Here is a 21,512-nt window from a genome sequence, read left to right as displayed (position 1 = left end):
AAAAAATGGAAAAATGCTCTTAAGATTCTTTCAAGTTCAAATCATGTGTAACAGACTATGCATAAATCCATTATGTAAATCAGACTACAGTGCTTAGTCTATGCCACTCTTCTCATCAAAATACACTAGAAGCTTACCTCAAGGGCAAAGCTAAGCTTTCCAGAATTTAGGAACTTCCATACAAGGAGTTTATGAGAGACAAAATAACCATGACTGTCTATAAACTAATACAACTTAACTATACATTTTTTCCTTGACTGACAACAATTAAAATGAGCTGTAATGTAAATTTTTTAAAAAATTAAAATGATTTAATTTAATAAAAATGGAGACAGATGTATCAGATGAAATAGAGCCATTTAATAAACATTTCAAGCAGTTTTGGTAATTGAAAGTGGGAACTGTCTATCTGAACAAAGGGACTGTTAGAGCTTTAAAACTGGATATATGAAAATATATCACAGTGACCTTGTGTGTGTATGTAACACACACACGTTAAGGAAAGGTTCTACAAATTCTTATTTCTTTGTTTCCAGATAAATGTAAAACTCTTTCCCAAGGGTATATAATTGTTGATATTGTAATTGCCCTAAAGCAGATATTTATCTTTTTTAAAACTCTTCTTAAAACTAGTTCAGTTCATCTTTATTACAATCATAGACCAGCACAGGTAAAAGGGGGATACAGAATAAAAGAAGGTAATAGAAAAACAAGGTAAAAACACAGGTTAAGAACAGTATTTAAAATATCCTTTTAAATTCCAGTGTAAAATTCCAGTGTGATTGGGCAAGATTAATAACTAGCCCAATGCGGAGGTTATTGCCTGTTGGATTTTAAATGCAGCTGCCCAGAATGTGGCAACATTATACAATCTGACGAGAAACCAGAGTATACAACATTATATATTTTATCTGGATTGGTGTCTGAAAGCAGCAAAGAAGTGTAAAATGGACTGGTGTGTCCTTGATGTTTATACAACAGAGGTGAAATAAGACTGAGGCAGATGTCCCTGTAGTGGACTTCTTATACCAGCCTTCAAGCTAAAGGGAGGGCATGGCATCATGCTAAAGTAAAGGCTCTTCGGTGTTACATGTCAAGTTTTGCTAAATATGCTATAGGTGATGCCAAGTATCTGTTGGAGTCACTAACAATAAAAGTTGGAGTGCTAGCTAGGTCTAGCTATCACTCTATATCTATCACCTGTTGTTTGATGGTTGCTTTAGCCTTTTCATATCCCATGTGGAGCAAAAGATCTGGAGAGAAACACAGTGAAGTTTTACTCCTTAAAACTAGAGTACACTGAAATGATATTTTATAGGAAATGAGAAATTACACCTTGCCTTCATACCTACAAGAAATATTATGTTAAAAATGTAGCTTTGATTCAAGTTACTTAAATTGTACAAATGGCCTTTAGCCAAAGTGTGTGGAATTAACCCACCTCTGGATGACTGGTTAAAACAGCATGAGATGGTGAAACCCAGACATATAATCATGTGTAAAATAGGAGTAATGAGTTTATGTATATATTTCCTCTGTGTACACATTATGTGCATTTATTTTTAGCAAGTGGGTATCTGGGTGAGACATAGGGGTCTCAAAAATCCATGCAACTGTTTTCTTTACTTTTAAAATCAAAATCAGAAGTGTATGAAAAAAATTGATGTGATTCTTCATTTTCATTCTGCTAAGGTTTTCAGTGTAATAATTCAGTGTAAATTTAAACCTCAGCTTAAATGTAAGAAATGTTCTGTTTTCAACTTAAAAGTAATAAACATGTGCTCACGCACACACCAACACTTTTGTGGCTGAGTAAGAATGTTGCAACAACCAGATATCTGCACAACCCTAGTAACAATAATGATTTGACCAATATCTTCCAGAACGCTTGGATGTTCAAGCTGATCAGTGCTTGGTGGGAAGGTTCAAATACAATTAACCACAAAGAAAAATGAAGGAGCAGTGCAGTTCTATTTTCTTCTTTTCTTATGTAAGGATTGATCTATTTGCTGAGGAATCTGTTATACAGCCCTATCGAAATAGTAGCAGTTCAGAATTTACTCCTGTGTCAAAACCTCTATGCCTATGAAAAACAGTCTGGTTGCAGCCACATATCTTTAGCATATCAAGGAAGTGGCTTCATTATAGACCTTATTGACCTTTCAGTTCCCAGACTGAATGACATCCTAGAAAATATGGAAGTATGAGATGGATGTGTAGTAAATCATTGATGTGATGGCTTCATTTTAATATCTTTTTTCTGCTAACAAGTTGGCCCACGACCTGAAATATCAGCTGTATTATAAACATCATCAATCATATTCCAAACTATTAAAACTCAGCTATAAAACAGTATAGAAACCAAGACATGAAAACTGGAAATAAAGGGGAGCTCACTTCCAGGCCTGATTTTTTTGGCTCCAACCAAGGGGAAATGAGGGAAATTGGTCTCCGACCCCAGTGTCCTTTCTGTTCTATACCTTTAAAGTCCATCACAATTTAGGACCAATAAAATTTCAATAGAATCTCACCCTGTATTTAAACCAGGCCTGCTCATGTGCTTTCTTTTTCTATGTGCCTTCAAGTCGACTGACTAATAGTGAACCTGTCATAGAGGTTTCTTGACAAGATTTATTCAGTGGAGAGTTGCCATTGCTCCATCTAATGTCATGTGAGAAAACCTCTGCTTGCACCTCGCAACTTCCCATTTCTCTTCCCATCCTTACACCCTCCAATCTCCCAAATCTGTACTAAAGTGTTCCCTTATCCTCTGGAGGAGACTTGGGTAGGGAAAACATTAGGAAAGAAGATGAATAATTTTTGCTGGTATTGTCTGTTCTATGAGGGAATGACACAATTGATGTAATGCTTTGTCTTTAGAACAATGTCTCTAGCTTATGTATTCTATAACTTCCATTCACAGAGATCTGTATTCAGTGCTTAATTAGTCATAGTGTGTTCTTAGGAATTATTACACCCGGTTTTTAAATCACGATTTCATTGGGAGGGAAGTGGCATCAGTGATGCTGATGGCATGCCACAATTTCCCTCCCATAGCTATCCCATCTCTGCCTCATCCCTTTTCATTCACAGGGGACCCATGAATGAACTTCCAATCACACAATCCCCTGGGTGTGAAAAGCCATTCCCTATATGCCACATATACAAAGTGCTTTGAAATCCTTAGTCATCCTCTCAACCATCCTGCAAGATTTACTTGTATCTATTTTATTGTTTGTATGTACAGCACTGTGCAGATCTACAGCACTATATAAATTAAGCATAATAATAATAAGATAAAAATATTCTTAATCCGTAAACCATAACTGGTGTAAACAATGTGGAGCCTTCATAGGGATACAGCCACCTTGTTACTTTTCAGAGGCTTTTGCCACTGTTGTCTGTAACATGAAGAAATGGACAAAAACTACAATGTTGTAAGTTGTTTTGTATGGAAAAATTTGATGTGTTTAAGAAAGCCACAGACAACAAGCTCAAATTACAGAAGAATAATTTAATGATGTCTGCCTAACTTTTTAAAAATTCTAATAAAAAGCAGTCATGGGAACCTGCAATGGGACTGAAGGCCCCATTGGAACGGGAAAAAAGAGACTACTTGTTATTGTGATTTAGTCAAAATTATTCCTTCAAGCTTGGAGATTTCATGTCCTGTATACAACTTGAAAAAAACAAAGCAGCTAGGAAGAAATCTGCAACTGATAAAAGGAAGAGGAAAGGGTAACTGGTCCTCCCCATGTGCTTCTCTGCTCACAACTTTTGAGTCCCATGGCTGTTTTTCTTTAAAAAGATAAGGGGGAAAACACCAAGAGGGAGAATCATTGACTTTGCATAATGCATGGCTGGCCTTCAGCAATAAAGTGTTCTTGAATAAATTCTTTCCAGCAGCCTATTCACTTGATCTCTGATAATGTCAAGCCTTTTATATGTATATGAACATACATTCTAGCTTTAGTAGTACAAACTGTCCTCCTCCAAACTGTGCTGTGAATACTGTGTGGGAAACATTAATAAAAAAGGACAGACAAGGAAATGTTCATTCTAATAAACTAAGGTCACCACTGCATAGTACAAAACTCTAAAGAAAATATTAAATATAATAAAATCCAACTATCTAAATGTATTTTGATGATTTTATATATTTATAAAGACATCAACATTCCACACAATAAATTGTTATCATTAGAAATAATTAGGGGGCAACAATGTTGAGAAATTAAGTGTTATAGAATTGTCGTTTTATTATTTCACACTATGTTTTTATTGTTCATGCTCCAAATGAGGAAGACTTAACAGTGGTGATGAACATGCTGGATGGTGATGATCAAGACAGTAGCAGCCTCAGTTCATACAGCACTGGCAATTTAGTTGTCGAATGAATGTGAATGGCACAGGTTTTATGGATTGTATAAGTTACGATATTTGTATATGGCAAGATGGATTTTAAACCTTAAACCATGTCTTAAATCAATAGTTTCAGCTGTGTGCAAGGGAGAAAAAAAGCAAAATGAGACAGTGGTTATGTCAGCACTTCCCAAGAAAATTAAATACAGTGTGAATATATTTGTCCTCAAGGTCTAAAGTTCTTATGAGTTGCCATGAATACCAGGTTTTACACCTGTTTTGACTTACAAATTAGTAATACACCACAGAGGGCTCCAGCTGCTGATGCCTACACCAAACAATCTTTCCCCTTTAAACAAAGAGGTAGGGCCTTTGATAAGCACAAAATGACAACATGCCAGCTTTCTTCTTTACAAAGCAATCACTTCAGATATGGCTGTTCTGACCAGGCAGTACCAGGAAACAAATTCACAGTCACTATGACCATCCTATGTATAATGTTAAAATTCCAGACATGAACAAAGGGGAGAGTCAATATTTTTAGACCCACAGAAAAAACTGGTTATTGCTACTATTCGAGATCATGAAATACATATGCAAGAAATGGGAAGTAGCCTTTCATAAGAAATTATCAGTCATTATCTTCATGGCATAAAATGTTCCGTACTAAGCATAGATCTGCAATGTGCACTAGCTGATGCGTCTTTATAAATTTCAAGTTTAATATCTATGAACAGTATGATTAACAGCCGTGGTGAACCCAGAGGTCACATAAGCATGGATTACTATAAAGAAAACAAAACAAAGAAATGCCTAATAAATAAGATATCACAAAATGTATATGGATGATAGGTTGCCTTTCACACAGCTGCTCCCCTTGTAACAAAAATAAGTGGACAAATATTAGCTTTAATTAACCACCAATATGCTATGGGGCACATAAAACACAAAAATGAATAAAATACTCTCCATTTAATGGGCTCATACTTTGTCATTTCTGACAAAGAAATATTTAAAATTGATAATACACTTTTTTCTGAAAGCTGATTTTTAGATGCCATCTCACCCATCATCTCATCCATCACCAATTAAATCAGAGAAGGCTAGATATTTTAATGTAACTGAAAATGATTCAATAAGAGGATGACTGAGAGAAAAATCCAACAGTATGAAAATTTAAAATAGTCAATCATGATGGCAAATAGCTAGCATGGACTAATGTCAAATGCAGCAAAGAGTTGATGCTGAGGATGCCATCTTGCATCCCCCAAAAGGGCCTTAATTAGAGTGGGTGTTCCCCCCCCCCAGCTAATGTAGGCTAGTATTGAAATAGTAGGAAAGGTATATTGCCACAGCTGATTATTGAGTAAGTAAGTAAGTCTTTCCAATCACCTATTAGAGTCAATTAATACTGTTCACAACAAACTGAATTTAATAGCTAAATATCTTAGTGAACTAAATACGATAGTTATTTCAGCTTTCTTTAGCATGGTTAAGAAGCACTGAAAGAAGAAGCTAAGAGAAAAGTTCCAAAAGGAATTGGGTATTAAAATCACTTTACCTGGGCTTTGGCTCTGTTGCTCTATAAAGACTCAACACTGCAAGAAGCTGACGTTGCTTCTGAAGATGGTAAAGCTAATATAAATATGACTGTAAACAATTGAACCATGGGGAAATACTGATGGTTTCCTCAGTCAAAAATTAACAAGGTGCATTTTACTTGTGGGAGATAAATCCCACCTGAATAGGTATTATGGTATTTTTAAATGAGGCAAAACTCTAATGCTTCATCCTATCTCTGTTTCAAATGAACAAAGGAACAAAGGTGGGTCCACAACCCAAGTGTGTGATTTAGAAATTGCACCTGGTACTTTGGCTGGAGACTGCTGAGATCAGGGCATGTGGACTTGCCCTTGTCATCATGTGGCCTGTGGATGAGGGATTCCATTTCTCTGCTACCTTGTGCCCTATGGCACAAGCCTTCCTGGTATCCATCTATTAACTCTGAAGAATATTTTTTTGCAGTGGTTAAAATCACAATCATAAGATTCCTCTATTCCATGTGGACTTGTTTTCACCTGATAACAACTCTGTGTTATCAACATAATGACTACAGCCTAATACATAGTGGCCTAATATGAATGCTAAATCGTATGGAAGACAGAACACTGTGGCATCCTTTAAAACAATTCCTAAAGAGTAAAATAACTGCTGCCACCACTTTTTTCATCCTTGCTCTCAAGTACTGACACAACCACAACAGGTACCACTTCTAAGCCCTCCAGGGCTACCAAGCTATCTAGGAAATTAATTTGGTCACATTCTCATTTTCTGTACTTCAGAGTCACTGTGAGCATTACAGAAGTAAAATTCCAGAAATGAAAGTGTCCCAGATAACCAATTTCATCCTAAATTGCCTGCAGCTAAACAGCCTGATTATCTATGGCCTGCAGCTGTAACTACAGTACCCATCCATGGCACTGTACATTAGATATTGGCTCATACTGATTAAAAAAAACTACAACTATCAAAGCAAATGTGGGAGAGGGGTCTTATCATGGTAAAGCCATTTGAGAGAAAAGGAACCAAACTCTCCCATATAATCTATTTATTTATAAATATATAACCTCAGAATGTTGAACAATAAGTATGAAATAAAAACAATAACAAAACAATAAAAAGCAGTAAAAACATAAAACTTAAAATGACTGGGCAAGTGGAAATATTCTGTTCATCATTATTATCTCTTTATTGCAATCAATAGACTAGTTAATACAGCATTAAAGCATGTTAAAACATACATTTTAACAAAATGTGTGTAGCATCTATTAGTATATCTAGAACAAGATCAATGTACTCAATATAATAATAACCACACAGTCATAGATGATCTGGTTAAAAAAGCCAAATTTAGAAATGTAGTCACTTGCTGACCTTTTAATATTCTGGAGCAAAATGATAGTGAGAGACTCAGGAGAGTGGTCTGGGAAAAGCTGTATAAAGCTGTATGTTAAATCCTTTGTAGCTCCTTGGTAATACAGGAATGAAAGAGGACATGCAAGATGAGTTTTACTTTGGGTTTATTACATGGTCAACAGTTATTGCTCAATAGGTTTTTATTATAATCTGCTATGTAATTAATTAAAGGGAAGAACATTAAACCTTGCTAAGGAAAAGGCCGCCTTTTATTTCAGAATAATTAGCCATCCTAAATAAGTTATTTTGTATTGATAAGAAAGCCATGACTGGTGGGAGTGAAGTCCCCATGCAGCTCCTTGAAATGCTTGATAGTCTAAACCCAACAGACTCTGACAATGGATTAGACAGCATCTAAGTCCATGGGTAATGAATAGGAAGGAGATAAACCTACTGAGATCATGTTGCATTACATGACCCTTATCCAGGGTGACTCAAAGGAATCTAACATTGTCTTGGACACCAGGGATTTGGGATTAAGCATGTCAAAATTGATATAAATGAAAAGAAATGATTGTAACTCATTTCATCCAAAGCATTTTGAGTCCAGACAATTGTTTAATTTCAGCACTTGCAGTAACTATCCTGACTCAGTTGACAAGAAAGAGAGCCATGTATCATCAGCATGTTGATGGTATCTCATTCCACATATCTTGATGATCTTATCCAGTGATTTGATATAAATATTAAAAAGTATGAGGGATAACATGGAACCTTGCATAAATGATATGAAGTTGGACAGCAACATTATCTCTTCCACTGTATTCTGAACCCAACCTTGCATACAGGAGCAGGAGCAGTATTTCATCATGCCCTCCCATCCTCATGTGCAGAGTTGACCCAGGCAGACAGATGGATAATAGTATCCAAAGCCATTGAGAGATATAATAATAATAATAATAATAATAATAATAATAATAGCACTCCTTCATCTCTTTCCCAACAGAACAACAAATGTCATTTTGGTATTAAATCCAGGCCTAAATCTGGACAGAAATGGATCCAAGATAATCCTTGTCATCCAAAAGTGCATGAAGCCACCCATTCACCACCTTCTGCAGACCTTGCCAAAACAAGAGATATTTGGTACTGGAGGGCAGTTATAAAAAGCTCCTGAGTTCAAAGGGGATTTCTTACTAAGCAGCACCACAGTTCACACTTACAAGGTTGCTAGGACCACTTCCTTTGTCAAAGAGGTAATAACTGTGTCTTGGACAATCCAATCAACTTTATGTCCCCTGCTCCCATCCACATCTTAATGACCTGCTTGGTCTGGGATGAAAAATACAGGTGGTTGACAACTGCTCCAAAGATACAGGTGGTTAGCCACTACTCCAAAGATACAGGTTGTTGATGACTGCTCCAAGCATACTGTACACATATTCATAGGATAGCAACTGAAACCACTCCCATACAATTGGACTATGTAGTCCACAAGAACTGTTCAGCCTTCTTCAACCAGATGACCTCTAGATATATTAGACTACTATGCCAAGCCAATGGTTGCCTAGGGATGATGGAATATTTAGTCCAATATATTTGGAGAAGCAGAAAAGTGAGCATTTTTTCAGCTCCTCCTTCCCTCAAGCATGTAATTTTACTTAATTTCTGATAGTGGCCAGAATTTAATTAGTATATGTTAATAACAATAACAACAGCCTGAAACCTGAAGAGTGTGTGTGTGAGAAAGAGAGGGCTTGAGCATACATGGGGTTTTTTTACGCCGGGGAGGGCGGTCCGGAATGGATCCTACATGTGAAAAAGGGCACACTGTAATAGACTTCCAGCTACTTCCATTTTTTATTTTTTTAGTAAAATGCATTTACACACCTAGTACAGCCTATGATGGGTCCTCAGGGCAAAAAATTGGCCTTTGGATTATTACAGGTTACCTAAACAATCACCATGGGTTGAACTGTAGATATTTGCTATCAGAAATTGGTAAACTTGTTCTCACTATAGACTACAGTTGTCCAGATAATAGCAACTATCTTTCATGTCTCTACTTCCCATTTGTGTGTGTGTGTGTGTGTGTGTAAAAACCAGAGTAGCAAAAGAGGCAATGAAGCAGAAGCAGCCTGGAAAAATAGTTATGTGGAGAGGGCATGAATTTTCTGACAATATAATGTTGTAGGAAAATCTTTCTACCTCACTAACATTTCTAATTGTAATTTATATATTGAAAGTAGACATCTACATGTTGCTCAGAACACTTATTATACTATGTTCAACTTGTAAATAGAAAATATCATATGAAGAGCAGGGTTAGACTCAGAGAAGCAAGAGTGAAAATAGGAGGATGGAATGTCAGGAATTTAAGATATGCAGATAGCACCATACTACTAACAGAAAAATATTGTGGTCTTGAAAGAACTAAAGAAGGTAAAACAAGAAAGTGCAAAGGCAGTTTTACTGCAGAACATAAAGAAAACAAAAATAATTACCATGGAAGATCTACATAAGTTCAACCTAGATGAGAAAATTCAAGTAGTTAAAGAGTTCCTGTACCTTGGATCAAACATTGACTAGAATGGTGACTGCAGTCAAGATATCAGAAGATGACTAGGAATGGGAAGGGCAACTATGAAAGAACAAGACAAGATTCTAAAGTGCAAAGATATAAAACTGAACACAAAGTTAGAATTGTCCAATCCATTGTATTACCCATCACCATATAGTAGGACCTTTGTATCTGTAGGGTATCCATTCCAACCCCCCCCCCCCCGGGATACCAAAATCCACAAATGCTCAAGCCCATGTTGTCCCCAATAGAGGTGCATGCATGTGGCTGTGCTGCCATTAGAGACAACAGGGCTTCAGGTGACGTCCCATTGTCCCTAATGGTGGCACAGCTGCATGCACCTACCACCAATAGGGACAACATGATCTATCCATAATGGTGGCATGGCCACAAGGCACACATCGCCATTGGGGACAATGCAGGCTTGCCATCTGCAGATGCTCAAATCCGTGGTTGGCAAGTCCATGGATACTGAGGTCCCACTGAATATGGATGTGAAAGCTGGACAGTGAAGAAGCTGATAGGAAGAAAATAAACTCATTTGAGATGTGGTGCTGGAGAAAGTTACTGATGATAGCATATATGGTGAAAAAGACAAACAAATTGTCCTAAAACAGATCAACTCTCCCTGGAAGCCAAGATGACCAAACTTGGCCATATCATGAGAAGGCTTAACTCACTAGAAAAGACAATAATGCTAGTAGAAGGTAGAAGGCAGGACAAGAGTGGGAAGACCTCATGCCAGATGGCTAGATTCAATTAGGGAGATCATGGGTCTGAATTTACAGGACCTGAGCAGAGCAATGGAGGACAGAAGGTCTTGAAGATGCCTCATCCACAGGGTTGCCATGAGTCGTACTCAACTTAAGGGCAGTTAATGTATGTTTATTATTAATGTCTTTCATTATGAGTATTACATATTAAATAATTCACTTTGTCTTCCATGCTGTCTTGAAGGATCCCTGATCTTCTAAAGCAGGCTTGGAGCTGGGGAGGTAGGTTGATGGGGAAGAGCTGAGATCCAAAGGTGCTCAGTTTCATGAGTGAAACTCTCTTCACTGAACTGTGGACCCAACCCACTGTGCAAACTCACCCTCATATTTTGGCAAACTTCATAAAAGAGTAGGATGGAATTAAACAACTGCCAAAAAGTACAAAATCCCCAAACTCATGCATACAGTATTTATTTAAGGCAAGCTGTAGTTTTAACCACCCAGATCAGTAATAATTCTCTTTTAATTTTCACATATAATACCCCCTTCCTTACTTCCCAACACAATTTAGATTGTGACAAATTACTCCTCCTGTGAAGGACAGTTAAAACAGAAATAAATTTAGGAAACCAAACATTTATTATAGAGAAGCTTTAAATCTCCATTATAACAAAGCTGGAAGGGTTACCAAAAATTAAGATGAAGAGTCTAATTGAACAATGTTGAAATACCAGTGGGATACTTTTGTTAAATGATTAACTTTTGGATTATAATACTAAATTTATACATTTTCATTCCAAAAGCCACACAAGTTGAAGATGCACGACATTAACTGGGATGTTGGTGGTACAAATATAATTTTCACATTTATTTGAAATATACTTGTTATGGATTGCATGGGAGTTTCTCCTGAATATGATGGCAAGGAAATCAAGCAGACTCAATATAGGACAATAAAAAAAATGCTAGTTGGATTTCTATTGTGTAGCAGTTATAAAGTGTAAAAGTTGCTTGCAAAGTGTATACAAGAAGCCCTGGTTGACAGAGTCAAGTTGCTTGGTATTCAGTAACTCCTGATTTTTAAAAATATATACTTTAATATTTTCCCTGAAATTAAAACAATTGTAATAACTGAAGGGACACAGCCATCAAGATCAAATTTATAAATTATTCTGATTGTGAACTCATCATGTCAACTAAGTAGCCATAGCATTTCCAAAGAGAAAGGTAGAATGGGTTTGTTTGTTTCAAGGAAACCAAAGGGCTTCTATTAAATAATAAGAGCAAAGAGGAGTTTGAAATTCCAACCCAGTATGCTATGTACTACTTACCTTCAAAAGTCAAATAAAACTTTCCTCTGTCAAACCAGACGAGGGAAGGCTGTTCATTCTCTGTATGGCCAGGAGTTGAAGCGGGATGGGAAAGGTTAAGGAGAGGGAGAGAGAAGGACATAAGTGTGAGTCACAGAAGCAGGTCATTAATCTCACTACAGGGGAAGAAGAGGTGCTGCAAGCTGTTAACGTGCAAGGAGGCAGGGCAGGGAATTTAAAACAATGTTCTTGTTTTATTTTGGGAAACAGAAAGCAAAAAAGCAAGCTGTTGAATCCTAGATGGAGGTAATTTTTGCCCACTGCATAGTTATCTGGGTGTTTAAGTGAGCAGTAGAAGATAAGATGCTGTCATATAGATTAGTCTGTTCTAACTATGCTAGTGACCCGATTTTAAAGATACTGTTGTAATCTTGGGAGGCACCATTGCACAAGAACACATATGAAGATCTGGCACTGAATAATATGTGAACTTGACAAAAAAGATTGATAAAGGGGGGAAATGAGTATATTTCTGGAACTCATATGAATTATGGAGCTCCCACGCATGTCTCTAGAACTCACTTGTCTTCATCCTGAGATTGGTATTATGTTCTCATGGATCATGAATATGGCTGAGCTTTCCAAGGTGGTATTAATATCTGCTCAAGTGTTTTTCTTAGTACTGTAAACTGGGATCAATAAATTACTAGGCAGGTTCAAACCCTGGTAGTTTATAAAATTTTAAGTCAAATCAAGATGTGCATGTTTGAATCTACATTCCCTCCTTTGCAGGTCAAAAATTACCAGTTACATTGACTCACTCCATTTTAAAGGATCCAGTGAATATGAAACTGGAAACAGATGATGAAACCTTATCAATGATGTTAAGCACATCTGGCCCTGGAAACTTGCTGAGAACCGTGTATTTAAATCAGCTCAGCTCTTTAGAGAAAGAGAAGGGTATGGAAAATGAATTATCAAAAGTGGCTCTTGAGTAGCTGTGTTATTCTTTACATATGAAAGAATCACAAGTCTGCAATATGTTACCTCTCTTAAACTCTTATTACTGGAAAACCATCATGCAATGCACTGCATTTTTGTGTTTCATGAGTTCCTTTGTTAGATGTTAGGTATAAATTTCTATGCCCTTGACACTCATGGTGGTGGTGGGGTGGTAGTGAAGGAGGCATTCAGATGACAATGGCTTGGATTTTTAATCCAGATTTCTTGAAACCACTCTGCTAGTACAGTACCTGCAGGCGTTTCACAGTGCCTTTCAAACGAGGGCAGTTTGTCAACATAAGCATCATCTTCTGAAACCCATGAGCAAAAGAAATGTAAAAGAAAAACAATGAAAACACAAATTCCAAATGAAAACCAAGTAGCTGCTTATCAACCAAAGCACGAACATTACAATGAAAAAAAAAAGATCATAGACATAAAAATGGTGGACAAGTCTCTTTTATTATCAAAATCATATGCAACAGCCACCACAAGAACCCAAAATTAAATACACAAAGGACAGACAAGTAAATGAAGAATTCTGTGTAACATTCTCTTGGGTGAACCCAACAAATACTAGACAAATTCGGATAACTAGGACAATGACAAATGGGAAAGAACTATGGTCTGTTGATAAGTTACTTAATTTTCCTTTCCATGTTAAATATTCTAATGTCCAACCAAGATCTTCCATGTCTTAGATACAAAAAATTTAAAAGACTCCACTCACTTACCCCAGCCCTCTGTAACAGAAAAGGTTCCCCACAGTCCCCATGCTTAATGAAAATCTGCTTTGCTATTCATAGAAATCACTGGATCTTACAAAGGCTATTTTGAGACTGTACCAAGCTGTCCTAGCAGTATCCAAGTAATTCATGCTGTAAATGGCAAGTTCTTACAATACATTTTTGAAACCATACCTGGCTTTTAAGGACCCCAAATATCCTTTACACAACCAAGCCTGGCTTGACATATTTGAAGTTGCATTAAACTTTTGGGTACTATGTCCCACAGTACTTTCCATCAGGGCCCCATTCAAGACCCCACAGTAGACACTGCCCTAATTCTGCTTGGAGCTAGCAGTTCTTTTCATGCCAGTTCAGCAAATGTTATGACAGGGAAGGCACCTTAAAGTGGTTGGTGGCATGTATCAGACCCATGTGGGACTCAGGAGGGTCCCACACCTATTTTCACACCAATCCCAGGTGTCAACATTTTTGTTTCTCTCCCCAAATATCAAACAAAACCCGCCAAGTCCTTTTAAAACTCCTTTCACTGGTTCCAAGCCTGGGCAGACCTTATGTCCAAACAGGAAATGACCACCCAACAATGAAGAGGAGGCATTTTAGTGGCAAAATGATTTGGAGGAGATGAATGTATATGATTTGGTGTGTGTGTAGCAAAAATGTAGCCTTGGTGTCACAGGCCACAATTGTCTTATAGCACTGTATGGCAGGTTTACATAAGGTAATCCCACCCCAACAAACACATGATTGGTGTTATTAGATATGATTGTACAAACTATGTGTTCAAGAATGGAACTTTCAAAGAGGTGGAGCTGTCAAAGAGGTGATCGCTGTTGTGAATAAACACACACACTCCTGTTTTCAAACAGAAGGTGATTAAATTCTAGTTACTTCTCCCCATAACTGCATAGGGGAAATGAAGGTGAGATTGTTAAAATCAAGATATCTTTGATGAACATGATCTTTTTCTGTGTCCCTACTCAGGAGAATGTTGGGGAAAACAGAGAATTTGAACATTTAATGAGGTGTCCCTTTTGTTTACAACAGTCAACACAGTTCTCTGTACATAACCACAAACACCCAACAACACCAAAAGGACAAAATTACTTGACTTTAATATTAAGAAAAATGTGTTTGTATTCAGTAATGATTTTCAAAAAAATATTTAAAGAACAGGGTTGTTTTGTTTGTTTTTGTTTTAGAATATGATGATTCCCATGGCTCCCTCTTGATGCAAGTTCTAAATCACTTCAAATGTCTAAGGGAGATACACACACTAAACCCACTCTGCTTAAAAGATCAGAAAAGTTGAGTGGGTGGTCTAAATCAGTACATGTTAAATATGTTTAGAAGCACTACCTCCTGGTAACAAATAAGCAAGGACTAAATACAGCTAGGATGACCAAGTACAAGAATTATTTGCTATTGGTCATTCCAGCTCCAATATTGTCTCAACTGTTTTCTCAACTGTTTTGTGTTGTAGTCTCTCTTAATTCCTGCCCTCTAATATTCTTAATAAAATGTTCAAAACTAGTGTAATAAAATGTCTAAAACTATTGTTACTATTGGTTGGGAATTTTAATAAAGGGGATGGCAGTAAACACTTAAGTAGTTTCAATAGACATAGTAACTATTGTGAATCAAAGTGTATATGGCAAATAGATCATGTTCTTGTCCTGACTATGATCCTAAACCCCATTCTTCTTGGGAAACTCATTAAAAGCACAAGGTCTTCAAAGAAGGCTTCACATTTTAAGAGTGTTGTCACCAAAAAGTTGGATTTTGCACTACCCTGTCACAGCCGCACCTTAGCATTTTCTTCAGGGTTTTTAGAGAAGCTATTACAGTTTTGAGGGGCTATAAATCTAAGAAACGTTGTGGCTACAGCTTATTAAATCAACACATCCTGACAACACAAAGTTGTCACTAACTGAGGTTATCTGCACAGATTTTTATGAAGATTGTAAAGTTTTCATATTAGGCAGGCATTTCCAGCTGTTGCTGTAATATATACTTTAATGGTTGTTTAATCTTTGGATCATCATCTATTTTGTTTCAAATATTATATTTACATGCTGGATAAAGTGGTAACTGCCTTGATATACAAAACAAACATTTTAATTAAAAATAGATAATTTGCCATTTTTGTAGTTGTCATATATTTGAATATCAACTTTCAGGAGAGCCAAATAGCCTTGGAATATGGATCCCAAGGATCTTAATACTTATATAACCTGCACCTTCACCTTTGTAGTTATCATCACAAAACAAGCAAAAACTGTAGTTCCTATGCATCAGTAACTGATTCTTTTTAAAGCAAATAAATGTTCCAGAACTTCTTATATCTGCCAAACAGGTTTAGAATGGAAATAAAATATAGGTAATCAGTAAATTCACTTCCATTAATGATAATCTACATAGTCCTACATTAAATGCTCCTCCTCAAAGAAATCATGTTTATGGTTTATATAGACAGGGAAATTGCTATTTAAATGGAAAATTGTGTGATTTCCCATGCATTTTTAATAGGTGCACAAAACCTAGCCTAAAATTACAGTTTATATATAACAGTTTCCTCCAATCAGTTGCCTGATTTAGAGCTTATGAAATATGATTTCTGATAAGAACACACAACAATGTGTCTCTCATGAAAAAAGAACGCTGACTACCATCAGTTTCAGACATTGTACACCAGCCCATGAAACAGTATTTTACATACAAGGAGTTGAGTCACTGATGGCAGAGCCTTTTGATTAAAAGAACAGAAAACTGTACATTAGATTAAGTCTGAAGAGAAATGCTGTCCACTACATTGACTGACATATGTTCATATCATGCCGGTCATGACAATGACCAACAGCAAGCAGAAACAAAGGACATGAAAATGAAGAAGAATAAGAAGTTAGAAAATTGCTTGAAGTTTCCCAGCATCATTACCCCACCAGCAATTACAAAAGGCAGAAAGGAAACAAAAGTGAACTGAATTTTTTTTCAGAAGGACAAATGAAAATAAAGCACTTCAAACCAGCGTCAATAGTTCACAAATCATTAGTGGAGTCTAAATATATGCTCCAGTGGAAAGCAACTTCATTTTTTTAGTAAGTAAAGCCATCACTAAAAACAGAATGAATTTTTAAGCATAAAAATACAAAAATTTCCCATAAATGGGAATCACCAATATATTTCATTACACCTCACAAGAACATAACACACATACTACTTCAGTAATTTTTTAAATTTTTTATTTATCCGGGTTTGGCTTTCTTGGAACAAATATTCAATTTGCTCCCATTGTATATTTATTAAGAACAGTCATGAAGACAATTTGAACAGGAGTTCAAATTTCCCTTCTCCTCTGTATAGATTTGAAAATGGTCAAGACAGAATTAAGAGTCACATCATAGGAGTGGTAATCAAACAAAGTTTAGACTTGTAACAGAACGGGTCCAAAGGTATGTAAAACAAGGAAAAACAAACAAAAGAAAACAACCTTGCAAACAATGAGAACCGAAGGAGACAGAGATGGTCTGCAGAAGAGCAGAAGCGCTGATGAAAGGAGAGGCAGGTCAAAAAGGAAAATGTGGAGTCTGCAGCACAAAAAAGCTATATCAGAGAAAAGGATGTGGCTTTGAAGTACGAAGAAAGAAGACAAAACATTCTAAATGAAATAAAGAATGGCAGAAAGAATCCAAACATATGCTGATCTCAGATAAAAGTGAGAGAAGAAAGGGAGACTAGAGAAGACCAGAGCATGAAACGGAACCAAAAGGCATCAAAATCTAGGCATGGTCAGTCATAGAACACACATCATGGGTAATCTAGCCTACACTTAGCAAAAACAAACTATGTTTGCAGTACAACTTTCCTCAATAAATTTCTAAGTTGTTTTCCAACACGTCGTAGATATTTTGAACTGTTTTGACATTTTATAGCTGTACAGTTTCTTCAATCCACAAAGAGCAAATACACTTGTCATCTAACAGAGATGAGGAATGGGGGACCTTCCAAATGTTGTTGAACTGCAACTCCTATCAATCCTAGCCACAACAGTCCTTGGTGAGGAATGATGGGAAGTGAAATTCAACAGGGACTAAAGGGCTTTGTGTGTCCCTGGTTTATAGCATCATTTTAAAGGAATAAGTAATTATGTGTAGGGTTTTTTTATGCTTGCCATCTTTTCTCCCCCCCCCCCCCCCCGGTTCTATACTGAGATTAAAGGTGTGTCTAACTAATTTAATGGTGTGCTAATTACTTTAACAATGGCGCTTTACATACTGCCCAAAAAGGGCGGTCTGCCGGCGCCGCTGGTTGCTGTGTCCGGGAACCGCAGGGGACAAACCGCGCGATTCCCAGACACAACAAAAAAGAAGCTGAAAAATGCAGCTTTTTCTTGCGGTGCGGAAATGGCGCTGCAAGTCGCCAATGGCGCACTCGTAGTGTCATTTCCACCACGCAATGTGCGGACACTAGGCGTCCACGACGTCAAGATGGAGGTGCCCATGTAGAATGGGCACTGCCATCTTGTATGCACTCGGCGCGTACTAGGGTTAGGGGCGTCCGGAAAGGACGCCCCTTTCTAATCCTAGTACATGACGAGTACGTACTTTTTGCCCATCTGTAACAGGCCAATGACTCAAATGTTTACTGAAAGGCCAGGCTATTAGTTTTACTGCATACATACAATGATTTAGTGAAACTTATAATATCTCCAGTTGTCAGGGTACTAAAATACACACACAACTATTCCATGTCTTCATTGTTTTTAGAGACACTTGTAAGATAATGCTACATTGAATCCACAAATTACTATGTGACTTTATCCAATTTAAGCACAACAGCTCTTCAGTGTGAAATATGTGCAAGTCCATTCTGTTTCCTGCACTAATTCATCTTCAGGGAAGTTTTCATATCATTTTTTAAAAAAATCTGCTTTCTGATCTCAGTGTAATTTGGGACTGGAGGGGCACATTCTGCTTATATATTTTAGGGGGAAAATGTGAAAATGAAGAACATATGTGTGACTCTTTTGACTGCTATCATTATAGGCATATGTGTAACACAGATGTAGTGGTCCAAACCTAATTTAAATTCCAGTTCTCTTTCACATTAAAAGGTGCTCTAACATAACATGACCATGACAACAAAAACAAAGAAAATATAACCAAATAACGGGTTTCAGAAACCAAAAAATATAAGCCAGTCTGCTCATGACAACTATTCTTCAATAGAAAAAAGCTTTTTTGTTACCAATTGTGGGAGTTGTTGCTGCGCTCAAGGAATTGGTGGATGATATGGATGAGGTGCTTTCAGCACGTGCTAATGGTGCTATTGGAGGCGGACTGGACGAGTGAATTGGAGGGCTAAAAGGTCTGGACTGTAGAGAAACACAAAAAAGATTAAAATACACACAATGTATCACTTAATGTGAACGCACCAACTAATATTCATAAGCACATATTCTGTCTTCTTAGGCTCTTGGTCACCCATAATTAATTCATACACCCTAATGCGACATACAGATTCATTGATTTCTCTGTTCTTGTTCATTAGTAGCCCAGTTGGACGAATGCAAGTTTCACTGAGGTGTTCAGTATGTATAACCTCATTCATTAGATTCAGATGTGACCCTTTACAAACAGAAAGGAAGGGAATCCATGAAAGCTTATGCTGGAATATACCAAAGGCACTGATAGATCCCCTGCTTCCTTTGCCCCTTATTCCTTTCTATGCTGAAAGAGACGAATATGGCTATTGGTATATAAAGGAGTCCTTACACAGAAGATACTGAGATGCAATTGAGGTTTTCTCTTGGAAGAAAAGGGTAGAATTGCGACTGTGGCTGACTCCACCCACTCTTTGCAATTACCACAATCTCCTTAGTGTATTTTTCAGAGTCTTCCAGCCTTCAGCAACAGTTTTTCCAAGGACACAAGAATTTGGTAAAATTGTCATCATGTTCTATTTCTGTAGTCCAGCCAGGGGTGTAGCTATACAGAGACACTGGAAGGCATTGCCTCCTAAATAGGAATTCTGCCTCTACATTAAATTTTACTCCAGTCTCCAAATTTCCAGCACGGTAAAGAGTTAGATACTGACAATTGTTGTGTTTGCATTCTCTTTGTACTTTTCCTGCCTCTTTTATTTGGATGTCTAAACCTTATTTCTAAATCTTCAAATTTTCAATGTAAGATTTCTATGGCGGGATACAGACCACCCCTTTGTGGCGGTCTGCACCTGCCCCAGAGGCCCCGATCCGCCGCTTTTCCAGGCCGCAGGGAAGTGGCAAAAGGCCGCTTCCCCATGGCCTGGAAAGGGGCGTCCTTGGGGCTTCATGTCCCAAGGACACCCCGACAGCAGCATTTTGGAGCTCCTTTCGGCACCGCTGAAAGGGCGGCAGGACGTAACGGCTGTGCCGTGCCGTCTGGATGTGACACGGCTGTTACGTCAAAATGACAGCGCCCGTGTGTACAGGGCACGACCATTTTGGCACCCCGTCACATGTTGGGGTGAGGCCGGTATGGACACTGCGTCCTCAACCAACCCCTAGCATATGACGGGGGCGCCGCATATGCTGATATGTACAGCACATAAGTCTTACATTTTAAATAACAAAGTCAAAAATTTGGGCACTGAAAGTTTCACTGGCATGGGCAGAATTCCTGTTTGGGTGGCAATGTCCTCATTTTGCCCATCTCACTCCTGACTCCAGGCTTCCTCAAGCTGACGTCCTCCGGATGTTTCACATGCCAACTCTCTTTATCCATCATGATAGGCCAATAGTAACTTGAGCTGAAGTGTACAGTAGCCCACACTATCTGGAGGTACTTTTTTTAACATGAGAAAACCTTTTGGAGATTTAGCACAATATAACAACTGTAGGACACACTATTTTTTTTTTTAAAATGTGTGGAATCAAAGCATTCCAGTGGCACAAAATTAACACAAACAACAGGGGGGGAAAATCTCAACTAAAAATCAATTGGTTAAATTCACCATGGGAATTCACACATGGATTTTCTGTTTTGTCCATGGTAATTTTGTAATTTTTCAACTGACAGAGATGTTTTAATTACAAAAAATACTTGGGTTTAGAAACAGATATGACACTGGCAAATGGACACTTAGAATGATGAGTACACAAGTCAATTTCACGGTATGAATTTTGAGAATCTCTGATTGACTGTGACTCACTCTAATTTCCTTAAAATTAAAGGTTATAAAGAAATATTCACATTTTCTTCTCAAACAGAAGCATCTGTCAGGTATGAAATGTGTAACACTTAGAGCAGCCTTTAGTTATGAGATATAGGCAAGTCCACAACCTTCATTTATCTATTGCAGTGTTAGCCCAGTAATTAGACTTCTCTGTACAATACAAATTAGAATACAAAAATTAACATAAAATAGAACAAACTGCACAAAATAAAATCAAGTAAACCAACCAGTGTGTTGTAGTGGTTTGAATGTTGGACTAGGATGCTGGGAGACCAGGGACTGAATTTTTGCTTGGTCATGGAAACCCATTGGGTAACTGTGGCCAAATCACACTCTCTCAGCCTCAAACAAAAACAATGGCAAAACCCCTCTGAATAAATATTGCTACAAAAATCTCATGATTGCCTTAAGAGTGCCATAAGTCAGGAACTACTTTAAGGCATGCAACAACAACAGCCAACAAAGAATTGCAGTGCAGAATATTAAAAATCAAACAAATTGCAACATAGAAAAATGCTAGCAACTCAAAGAACTGAAAACAGTTTTAAAAATACATGTGAGAATAAAAGGGCCTTCAACTGCCAAACCGAAAAGACCATAACATAGGCACCAGCAATATTGTTTTTTTGTGGGGTTTTCAGGCTATGTGGCCATGTTCTAGCAGAGT

General features: G+C 37.4%; 1 protein-coding gene across 1 annotated transcript in view; it reads right to left on the bottom strand.

Annotated features, from left to right (window-relative positions):
• The window catches only part of SGIP1 (SH3GL interacting endocytic adaptor 1), a 134,669-nt gene that overhangs the window by 15,809 nt on the left and 97,348 nt on the right, over window positions 1-21,512 (bottom strand). Inside the window, exons 16-18 of the mRNA XM_042465446.1 lie at window positions 19,922-19,957; window positions 18,878-19,004; window positions 11,904-11,963 (exon numbers count right to left, since the gene is read on the bottom strand). Of these exons, the coding sequence (XP_042321380.1) occupies window positions 11,904-11,963; window positions 18,878-19,004; window positions 19,922-19,957 (223 nt within the window). The remainder of the gene's footprint in view (window positions 1-11,903; window positions 11,964-18,877; window positions 19,005-19,921; window positions 19,958-21,512) is intronic.

Source organism: Sceloporus undulatus, chromosome 4, assembly GCF_019175285.1.
Source record: "Sceloporus undulatus isolate JIND9_A2432 ecotype Alabama chromosome 4, SceUnd_v1.1, whole genome shotgun sequence".
NCBI classification, from domain to species: domain Eukaryota; kingdom Metazoa; phylum Chordata; class Lepidosauria; order Squamata; family Phrynosomatidae; genus Sceloporus; species Sceloporus undulatus.
Note: the sequence above shows the minus strand (reverse complement) of the source record. Positions and strands in the feature narration are given on the sequence as shown.